This window comes from Populus euphratica, unplaced genomic scaffold (genome assembly GCF_000495115.2).
Source record: "Populus euphratica unplaced genomic scaffold, PopEup_1.0 scaffold31.1, whole genome shotgun sequence".
Taxonomy (NCBI): Eukaryota; Viridiplantae; Streptophyta; class Magnoliopsida; order Malpighiales; family Salicaceae; genus Populus; species Populus euphratica.
The window spans coordinates 3,560,830-3,572,529 of NW_011499850.1; the positions used below are offsets into that span (position 1 = coordinate 3,560,830).

Here is an 11,700-nt window from a genome sequence, read left to right on the forward strand (position 1 = left end):
ATTACCTTTTTTTTTTTTTTTTTCCTACAGGGGGCACCTGACACGACCACGAAAAACCAGAGGCCTCAGTTTAGTCCAATTGACCTGAGAGGCCAGCTGGATACTACTTCCGAGCGCATGCTCACCGTCAGATGCGGTTAAAACCTTCCGATTGCGCTGTACACATCCACGATGTTCGCACCAGAAACAAATTCCACCAAGATCTGTCTAGTTGATGGGGGCCACACAAGCAAAGGAAATTGGCTGATCATGGGATGGAATGATGCGAGTGGTGCCCACATTTCCCCATTATTAATAGTATTGTTTGTTTGTCCGGTGGAAGTTGACGTAAATTTGGTTGTATTTATTTTATAAATATATTAAAATAGTATATTTTTTATTTTTAAAAATTTATTTTTAATAATATATAAAAAATAATTTAAATAAAAAATTAAATTTTATGGGAACTTTATTTGGATTGTACTTTTAAAATAAGAGCTTAGATTGTATTTGTTTTTATGTTTAAAAAATATTTTTGAAAATTTTTGAAATAATTTTGGATTATATTGATGTTAAAAATAATATTTTTTATATATTTATAAATATTTTTTTAAAATAACTATTATTATAATTTTAATTACTAAGAAAATATAATTAGTCAAATCTTATCCAATACAAGTAGTCAAATCTTATCCGAATGCGCGTTGCATTGCATGCTCATAAAAAAGAGATGACTCTTCTCGCATCTCATGTCATCTCATCTCATGATGGCTTTCATTTGTAACCGGTAAATAACTGAGCTTTCCTATGTATTTAGTATTGTGTATATAATATTGTTTAAAAATATTTTTTTATTTAAAAATATATTTAAATATTTTTTATTTTTAATATTAACGCTTCAAAATCATTAAAAAACACTAAAAAATACTTATTTAATATTTATTTCAAATCAAGAAAATTTAAAATAAACTCAAATACAATTATAATCACATAAACAAACACATATCCACCATTTCTTATTTTTTTTTCAAGAGCATGTCTGACTCAACTGTTTTTTAAGGCAAAACATATTTTTTTTAAAATAAGAAATATTATTCATAGAAGAATATGAAATGCAAAAAGGTATGATTTATAAATAAATAAATTTAAAAATTGTGATTGAAAAACACTTTTATTTAACAGAGTGTAATGAAAAGTTACGAAATTTTAATTATTTATCATTACTAAATATAAGTAAAAGTTCTGAATTAATTTAAAATGACGTGTAATGTATTTAATATACATGAACATGCCTAGATCATATTTATGCACAGAGAGGGTCCATGATAGATAGATGGTTAGGTGGCCGGCTCCCATCTGGCTGGAGGTTTGAGGGTAGTTTTGACATTTTCTTTCAAAGCAAATTATACGAGGCTAAGACGGTTAATAAAACTCGAAAAAGGTAAAAAATTGTTTGGGTTGATTTGAAAAATAATAATTTTTAATTTTATTTGAAAGATGGTCCTTTAAATAAATTTTTATTTAAAGTGAGAAAATTAAAAAATATGATCATATTATTAAATCCTCTTATATCAAAATCACTCTTTTTTAATACTCAAAAATAATTTTCTTTAAAATTTATAGTTGCAGAGTCTTGTTTTTTATATTTGAAAATTATTTTAATGTAATGATATTAAAAATAAAAAGTATTTTAATATATTTTTAAATGTTGTTTTTAAAATAACTGCTACAGTAAAACCAAAACTAAAAAAAGGAAGCACGCAGCGAACATGGAGCAGCCACCTCAAAATAACTCGGAGTTGTCTTGTCTCGAATCTCGTAAAGGTCTCTTCTCCTTCATCGAGGATTCTCCTAAAACATAGGCTCTCTCTCTCTCGTCCTTTACTACCACAGCTACTTTTTTCTCTGCCTCTCCCGGAAAGCCTTAAATAAGAATCTTTTATTGACCGGGTTCTTTGTTTTTGGTTTTTTTAAGGAAGGAGGTAATAACACTCTCTCTCTCTCTCTCTCTCTCTGTATTCACATCATTCTTTCTCTTTGAAGATCAGAAATTCAGATAGGAGATTTTATCCTAACTGGGGCGCTGTTTTCTTCTTTCTTCTTATTTTCTCTATTTATTTATATAATATTCTGGTTTTTAACTGAACTTATGATTCTTTTAATCATTGGAAAACTAAAGGTTTATCTGGTGCTGATCTTCCTGGTTTTTTTTTTTTTTATAACTTGTCACCGTTGAAAGTGACCCTTACTTAATTATCTTAACAGCGATTTTTCTTTTTTCATGATTCCTTGTAAATTTGAATTTTGTATGAAGTTAAATAGTGGAAAATTCTGGTTTGCTTTTTTTCCAATTAATTACAGGACTCTGTATATTCTAGAGAGCTTGTGCTGATTTGATTGGTAAAAGCTCCGCCGAGGAGAAGTTTTGAAGTTGAAAATGAGAAGGGGTGTTCGATCATTTCGCCAATTTCGATATGCTTTTGAACGACAAGAATGCAATTACTCCTTTAGTTTGGTGAAATGTCAAAAGGTTTTGATAGATACCGGTTATAGAGTTACCGATAATGCGGATATTGATAAATTTAGTTGCCCCAAATTTATTGCTTCAAGAACTTTGACGACGGATGCGGCTAGAGTTTCCAATGGAGGTGACATTCTATTCTGGGTCCATTTGGCTTTGATTTTGGGGAGTTTAGTGTTTCTGCAAATGGATTTCTCATTGGTTTTGGTATGGGGGTTTTGTTGGATCTGCAGATTTTAATGGAGGGGGGCCGCTTGTGGAGTATGAAAGAAGGATTGCCGCTGGTGATCTTGTGGATGGTGACAGCTGCCAGGTATGAGGCTCACTTGAGTGCTGGAGATGTAAAACTGTAGAGTAGTTTTGTCTATCGTTGTCAACGCTTTGTGAAAAACAACAGCTTGTTATTGGAGTTTAAATTGAGACATTTTATCCAGCCATACCTTCTGTTAGCTTAAATAGAAAATTTCATGTGGCTTTGGTTGTGAATATTTTGGGAACTAGTGCCTTAATTAAAGAGAAATTGTGGATGGTGGATGGTTCACTTGAGATTTCAAGAGGGATTATTGGGCCTTCCTTGTGAAGGGTTTGCTGAAATTGATTTTTGCAGGTAGGCACATTAAGAGAGCTTCAGAGGCTTTATGATGAGCTCGTTGAATCAGCTGATGCCTGTAAATTGGACCGCTATACTGCTTCAGACAAATCTGGAAGGTTCATATTCCATTTTGTTTCTCATGTGTTTATATTTCCACTGGACTCTTCTTCTTATCAATTTTACTTTCTGTTTTGGAACTGCAGTTTCTCTGGGTTTGATTCAAATTCAATTTTGCCACCATTTTCTTTATTTTCAGGAGTAGGTGGTTGTGGTCGCGTTTAATGCCACAATCTTCATATTCACCCATCAAAGGACTATATCTTTATGGAGGCGTTGGCACTGGAAAGACTATGCTAATGGACTTGTTCTTTAATCAATTGTAAGTAAGCTTTACTGATCTAATTTGTTACAGTTTACTCTCCTTGTTACATTTTCTGTGCTGTTCCAAGATTATTGAGAAAAAATATCGGCAAACTTAAAGTGGAATGACAATATGCAAGAATTAGAATAGATCATCTTCTCATCTTCAATGTTGCCCAATAACCATTAATTTTTAGTTTTATTCCCTATTGATATATATTTTCTCAGGCCCGTCAATTGGAGGAAAAAGAGGATCCATTTTCACGACTTCATGTTGAATGTCCATAGTCGCTTGCAAGTAAGATTGTAGCTCATGATATACTTGTCCAAATTATATTTTCAAAAGAGAAATGTTTTCCCTTGAAGCAGGCTTTGTTTCTGGTATGATTGAGTGTTTGAGCAGTTAATCTTAACTGGACTTTTATCACACACACACACACACACACACACACACACACACACACACACACACACACACACACACACACACACACACACACACACACACACACACACACACACACACACACACACACACACACACACACAAAATTAAGGGATTGACAATATACATAAGCTAGCAGGTAAAATATTCTCATATGTATAGTCGTATTGTTAATGAGGAAATGAAGTTGGCTCTCATCGTGGCATTGTCTGCACTTGCACACATACGTGTATATCATGTGCACATGCACAGAATATCCTGTGAATTTTACTTTATGCTTTTTAGATGAATCCAACTCGGCTCTTGATCAATTGTAGATACTGAGCTTCTGTTAAATATTGAATTCTTGCAGAAACACAAGGGTGTTGCTGATCCACTTGAAGTTGTGGCTGGAGAGATATCTGATGAGGCTATTTTATTATGTCTGGATGAATTTATGGTATGCTAGTCACACCATTTATTTCCTAGTGCTTGTTGACCAGATTTGATTGATTTATATTATTATTTTCATATGTTTACTTTCTTTGGGTGGTCCATAATAGGTGACTGATGTTGCTGACGCATTGATCCTTAACCGTCTTTTTAGACATCTATTCAACAATGGTGTTGTAAGTATATTTGTGTAATCTATCTTCACAATGTGCTCCTTCATCTATGGTTTAAGTTGAAAGTTAACGCAAAACTTGTATTTTGTGCATGATGGGCACAAGCGTAGATTCTTGTGGCCACTTCAAACCGTGCCCCAGATAACCTGTATGAGCGTGGATTACAGAGGGATCTTTTTCTGCCCTTCATTGTGACTTTGAAGGTATGTATATTCTATTGACAACTTCTTGCTGTTGTTGTTAGCACAGGGTCAGGACTTACTGAGAGCTATTATTCATTTCTGATATTACAATGGTGTATGAAGGTATTATTCAGATGCCTTATATTGTTGTAGGAAAGATGTGTGGCTCATGAAATTGGTTCGGCAGTAGATTATCGGAAGATGACTTCGGTATGAATCCTGTTATCTCTAGTTCAGATCTGAAAAACTCACTTGGTATTTCCTGCTGTTAGTTTTTTGTTTAAAATTTCGTTGATGTCAATGACTATTCTTGGACTGCAGGCTCAGTACGGTTTCTACTTTGTTGGAAAAGAGTCATCTAGCCTCCTTAAACAAAAGTTTCAACAATTGATTGGGGAAGAAAAAGCTTGTCCACAAGAGGTGGAAGTAGTAATGGGAAGAACATTGCAGGTAGGTGCTAAAATTTGTTTCGCTAGAACATATAAAGTTCCTCTGACTTGTTTTTGACAGTTGTTAAAATCTAATTCTATCAGGTTCCACTGGGTGCCAATGGATGTGCGTATTTTCCTTTTGAAGAACTTTGTGACAAACCACTTGGAGCTGCAGATTATTTTGGATTATTCAGTGAGTCATGCCCAGCTGAATCAATTTGACTTGCATGTTATTCATGAAAAAGAACTGATACTTGGGGCATGGATATGTCAAATGCAGTTACGTTTGGCATTTTGAGATTGGGAAATAGACTAGACACGGTTTGAACCATAGAACTGAAAGTGTTACTAAAAATGAAGAATCAAGAAATCATATTAATACTCATCTTGTTTTCCTACTCTAAAAAAATTGCTTTCTCGTTGGTAGGAGATGTCCCAGCATGTTTCTTTCATCTTGTGGATGCGAAATGTCTAAAAACCCACTGCACCATGTCTCAAACACATTCATGCAAATTTTTTATGAGTCCTTGAGGGAATGCATTTTTCTCTCTTTACAGATAACTTTCATACCCTGGCATTGGAAGGTGTCCCGATCTTTGGACTCCATAACAGAACAGCTGCATATCGATTTGTCACCTTGGTTGATGTACGTTCAATGTTTCTTATTTTCTTTTTTTTACTATCTTGAATTTGATCCTGCAAAGTTTTGGCTGAATACTATGGAATTGCGCTATGGTTCCTTCTATGTGCTCATCCTGCTTAAGCCACGGTTTGGCTTATTCTTATGCAATTACTTCTGGAGTTTAGGTCTAATTAGGGCTTCGTCTGGTGAAGTAAAATAAATGGCCCTGCTTTTGTTTCTCTCTGACCACCCAAATAATGAAGTTTCTTTAGTTATCATAAAGTTGTCCTTTATAGGATGCACATCCCTATATCTCATTGTCAACTTATGTTTTGAACAGTAATTGGTTTTTGGTTTCATGCTCATTGTACCGAATGAAAATTTGTCTATTTGTTCCATCCTGTGTTGCTTTTTGGTTTGCTTTGATAGTTTTCACTTTCTTTTGAATCTGAGGATTGAAATTGTGTTTGCTGGTGTCTGGGTTAAAAAGATCACAATAAGAATAAATGCAATCTATTGATTGCATTATGTTTCAAGGTCTCTATGGCAAGAAATTATTAGCATATTTTCCTTTTTTAATCTTTCTTTTCCCTTTCAAATAATTTTATGGGATATTATTGCAGATGATGTTCCCACTCACTATATAATAGCATAATCACTTCTCTGCAAAGTGGATCTCTGGCATTAAAGTCACTATATATAAACTCGGTCTCTTTGCATCTCATGGATTCGCTGGTGTAGAGATGTATATTTGCTTTTTTTTCTTGCTTCTTTTTTCTTTTTACAAAGTGTTATATGAAACATGTTTTCCCCATTTTTCTTTAAATGTTGCTGCCGTTATGACCACAGGTGATTTATGAAAACAGAGCCATATTGTTATGTACAGCTGAGGGAAGTCCTATAGAACTTTTTGATAGGATAGTGACAATTGCTGATGCCCAGCAAATGGCACCTAGAACCTCTACAAGATCAAGGAAAAATGATGATTCTGATCTCTGTGTGGACAATGAACTTGGATTTGCAAAAGACCGCACTATTAGCAGGTAATTATGGATTTTTTTATTGAAATTTTTATGTTTTGTATCTGTTTTTATGATTCTAATCTCTCATTGGATATGTTCTAATCTATCCGAGAGACCAATGGTAAATTTACAAGAAAAATGTATTCCATTAATTAAGCCATTGAGATTTTAACTCACGTTCTTCTTTTGATTTTGAGATGGACTTTAGGGGATGGGATAATGCATATACTCAGGTGTGATCCAATAGGACATGAGCTGTTATTATATTTCTTGATTAGATGCCCTTGGATGATATTTTTTATATTTATGAATGCTTTGAGAAGTACATTACCTTGGTAAAAGAAAAGGAAGAAAGAAACACAAATAAGTAGGATACTAATTGAAGGTTTAGAGATAGAATATCTTCTATTTCCACTATTTTGAAACAAATTCCATTTCAGGTTCAATTTGAATTGTTTTACTACTGTAAATGCCATATCCAGTCGTGACCTAGGTTTTCTTTTCTTTCTTTTTGCTTGTTGAGCGATGTTTCCTTTTCCTTTTCCTTTCCGTCTTGTTCTCACTTCTTCTATGTTTAAGTTCTTACTCTGTACTTTTTATTTAATTTTCGGCCCCATAACAGTAACAAATTTGGATGTGCTTATGACATTCTATCATAACCCTAGCTAATTAAACTGCCAAACATTGAAGATTAACAGAGATGAACAGCAAAGAATACCTCGAGCAGCATGCTGCCATGTTAGCGGAGAAGCAGCTCTCAGAGGAAGCTAGCAACGCCAACACCATCCAAGCATCAGTCGGAGGGGGATCCATGTTCATCTAGACTTAGCAAATCGTTGATGGTAAAAGTAAAACCATATAGGCTATATGCTTGAGGATCAGCTGACAACTGACGCGCTGGTGGTTTTGGTACCAAATCTGATATCTGCTGTTTGAATAAAATGAAATTCTCCATCTGTAAAGTATTTATAGTAGCTTGTTTATAATAAAATCTTGTTTCTATTGAGTTACAAGATTCTCATCTTGTCAGGTCTTTGTTACTGACCAGAAGCTTAACGCGAATGTAACTATCAAATGTGATTAGACCTTGTTTTAACCTCGAGGGGTTGGCTTGATTTTTAAAGTTTCTTGACTTCTTGGGTTCAAACCTTGAAGCCAATGCCCGGAGAAATTTAATAAATTTCTGAGAATGCATCAAACGATGCAGAGGGTGCTTTAATTTAGTCTCGGAGCACGTGCAAGATCTTGTTGTTGGTGTTAGTGACTGGTGCAAGATCCTTTTCTTTCCCTCCTATCCAGTTTCCATGCAAAGATTCCTATCTGGATACAAGGTTTCTTTAACCAGATTGAAAGTACAAATAACAAATGGGAAAAACCCTTAACAATTTTTTTTAAAAAAACATGAACACAGGAGCCAGAAAGATCATCACAAGAAAAAAAGAATGATTCGAGTTCTGATCACATGATAACAATGGAAGAATTAGAGTTTGAATTCACTCCTTGAATTTCACCAATATATGTATAATATCTGCATGTCTGTATGCATGCAGATATAATTGTAAATCCCACCATTTTTTTTAAAAAAATTTTGGAGGGATTGCAGATATACACAGGCAGGGCATGATCTCTGGGACAACTTTTTTTGGATTTCCATAATGTATATTTGCATTTTGAAGGGAGAGGTTAGTTAATTAATGAATCAATTACTCGTTTTGATTGAATTAAGAGGGCTTGTTCTAGGTTTTGCTGCTACAAGATTGCTTGTGTTAATCAAAATTAATTAATGCTGCTACAAGATTGCTTGTGTTAATCAATTAAATTTTGTATTAGCTCAACTGGCATATCTGTATTTCCATCTCCTTAGTCTGTATTATCAGAAATAAGTGCGAAATTGTTTGGTCATGAGGTCCATGAACTTTCTTACGAGACTAACTAGAACTTCTAATTCCTTCATTGATACAATGAAAAGCCATTGCTTTGAGTTTCTGGAGCTATGATTTATATATATCCTGGTAAAAAAGTAAGATGTTGCGAGAATATACCTTTCCTTGTATGTTGTCAGCTAATTTATTTAGGAATTTTCCTTATTGGATTTGTTCCAATGGCGTGCTTGAATATACCTTTTCTTGTATGTTGTCAGCTATATTCACTGCACTTTCTGCTTCAAGTCCTCGTGCTGGTATTGCTTATCGCATACATGGCCGTACCAAACGTCTTGCTAAAACGCATAATAGGGCGGTATGCTCTTGATCATCTTGCTGACGTCAACTTCTTACTATTCTCTGCGAAGCTTTAAGAGAATATGCAAGGTGGTTAAAATTAACAGCTGAATGGCAGTTTATATCCGATACCCTTATCCCAATTTTGAGGATTAAAGGGAGATTGACAAGATGAAAGGAATGGCTAATGGACTTATGTGTAACGAGGAATATTCCTTCTGGACAGTGAGGATAAGAAGCCTAACTCGGTGTTGCCCTTGTAGTCCCAAAAGCTTTTCAGCCATGCACCAGGCCCCTCCTCCAGGTTTGGGGTGTTACAATATAATTCCGATAGAAATTGCAGGTTCTTTTTTCAATGGCTTGTAAAATTGTTCTGCCCTTTCATGACAATCTTGTTATTCTGTCAGGATTTGGATGAGTTTACTCCAAAAGCACCTGAACTGGATGAAAAGAATTCCCTTGCACTCGCTATTGCTCCTTCTGGTAAAATATTTGTTCGTAGTGGCTCCTATTTTTTTCTATCTCCGAGAGCTTTATATATAAAATTGTGTATATGTTTCTCTATCTACAAATATTGATTTTTTTTCTTCTAAACCAACGGTAGAGGCAATCCACTAAGTTGTGAAAATGAATCTGTTGGGATTAATTTTGAAATCTTCATTCAAAATGTTGTTTTAGTTCTTCTAGATGCGTTTATAACTGTTAAAGAATGTTCATCTTTTGAATCTATTGATTTATCACTACACTGATATAAGAATCCAAAGTTAAATACTGTAATCCAAGTTTAGGTATATAGGGACTTCCTCTTATTTGAGAGGAACGTAGAATAAGAGCCTGAATTCCCCCCCTACTTATTTCAAACAATTACGGCATCACAAACTACAAATTAGGAGCCCGAACTTGTTACAGCTCCGAGCTCTGACGAAGCTGCAGTTGCAGACAGTGAATTGGTTAGTCTTCCATGTGAACAGGATGCTTTATTAATGAACTAAGATGTTGCTGCATTTGGCATTACATTCATCAGTCTTCTGTTCTCGTCATTATTTCAGCGACTTCTAACCACAATGCAGATTCTGGCACCAAGTATTATGCCTTTTTAACCTTTTGGTTATTTCTGATTACACAATCACATGGCTTCAACTGCAGGCCGGTGGAATAGACAGATTAACACTCGATAATGCATACATGATAATGCGATGGCTAGAAGACTGAATCAGAAGAGTACATAGGACATGGGACAGGTGCCCCCTAATTTTTTTTATTCTGAATATCAGAATCAGGATCCATTTTATGCATCCAGTAACACTGCACTGCCGCAACTCTTTGGCAGTCATGAGCCAAGAACAAGCTTTCCTTGTATGCAGCAGCAGTCAAATATGGTTGGCCATGATCCAGCTAATCCTTCTTGGGAATCCCTTTGAAGTTCAAAAGCCGCAACTCTATCCAGCTCAAAGTTCAAACCATGGCTTAATTTAGAGAGACAGGATTAACGCATTTCGCTCCAAAAGCTTTTAGATGCAGCGGAATGACAGGAGAGGAGCTGACAGGTTTTCATGGGGAAACAGCCCTCCATTTCAATGCTTGGGCCACTTTAGAAGTACAAAGTAGGGAAATTGCAGTTTACGGAAATGAACAGTGATTCACTGGGCCCAAGTTGCTGTAGGGTTAGAAGAGGAGTTGCAAGTATATTTTCTTTAAAAAAAATTAGTTGTATGGAATTTATCAAATATAACATAGTGAATTTAATAAATTAAAAAATAATCTATACAACAGTTAAAAATATAATTTAAATAAAACAAATCTCAGAATATTTTTTTAAATCAACTTGTATCAACTCAAATTAATCGATGACTCTCTAACTCAACTCATAATACTAAATAAAAAAAAAATTAAATCAACTTGTATCACCTCAAATTAATCTATGACTCTCTAACTCAACTCATAATACTAACTCATAATACTAGAATAAATTTATAAAAAATAAATTAAAATAAATTATAAAATTTAATTTTTAATTAATTTAATATTAAAATATAAAATTAAAACAAAATTAATTAAAAAACTCATAAATTAATTTATTAAATATACAACTCAAAATACAAATTTACAACTCAAAGAATATGATAACTTCATAATTTTGAAGATGATATTTTAATTAATTTATTATTAAAAAAAATAAAAATAAAAATAAAATAAAATATTATTTAACTCAACTCAGGTTAAATTATTAAACTTATAACTTATAAATAAAACTTGACATAAAAAGTAAATCAATCAAATAAAAAATAAAATTTTATAAGATAAAAAAAATTTAAAGGATAAAATTTTTTTTAAAAAACCTAAACCTTCGAATAAATAAATAAAAATTTATGAGAACTTAGCTAGCTATGCAAGGAGGTACCTCGTTTAGTCTTTGTTAATGATAATGATAATAATAATTTTCAAGTCTTCTCGTATTCTATTCTATAGTAGAAGATACAACCCTCCCCTCCGAGTCTCTCATGCCTCGTGGAAACACCCCAGTGGATATGGTCTCCAAAAATGAAATTGCAGTTGTCCTTGAACTACTTAAAACAATAACAAAGAGTAAAACCCATATGAAAGTTCAGGCCTAAGAATCAGAAATCCAGAAAAACATGATAATACCTAAATAACTGAATCATTTAAACAAGTTATGAGTTAATGACCACTAGTTGATCCTCAGCCTAATGGATACTTGATA

General features: G+C 33.8%; 1 protein-coding gene across 1 annotated transcript; it reads left to right on the forward strand.

Annotated features, from left to right (window-relative positions):
* Positions 1-1,756: 1,756 nt before the first annotated feature.
* LOC105121232 (lactation elevated protein 1) lies at positions 1,757-7,961 on the forward strand. Its single transcript, XM_011019790.1, has 15 exons — positions 1,757-2,057; positions 2,341-2,627; positions 2,734-2,813; positions 3,108-3,208; positions 3,349-3,471; positions 3,681-3,750; positions 4,250-4,336; positions 4,440-4,505; positions 4,613-4,705; positions 4,838-4,894; positions 5,006-5,134; positions 5,218-5,308; positions 5,673-5,761; positions 6,587-6,780; positions 7,450-7,961. Exons 2-15 carry the CDS (start codon positions 2,417-2,419, stop codon positions 7,580-7,582), a joined length of 1,524 nt encoding a protein of 507 aa, XP_011018092.1. The 5' UTR covers positions 1,757-2,057; positions 2,341-2,416; the 3' UTR covers positions 7,583-7,961.
* The last annotated feature ends 3,739 nt before the right edge of the window (positions 7,962-11,700 follow it).

Bases quoted from the DNA above. Each gene is read 5' to 3' on its own strand.
- LOC105121232 (XM_011019790.1), top strand. From the start codon at position 2,417: ATGAGAAGGGGTGTTCGATCATTTCGCCAATTTCGATATGCTTTTGAA. The intron at 3,751-4,249 runs GTAAGATTGTAG...GAATTCTTGCAG, and splicing joins ATGTCCATAGTCGCTTGCAA to AAACACAAGGGTGTTGCTGA. The intron at 5,309-5,672 runs GTGAGTCATGCC...CTCTCTTTACAG, and splicing joins AGATTATTTTGGATTATTCA to ATAACTTTCATACCCTGGCA.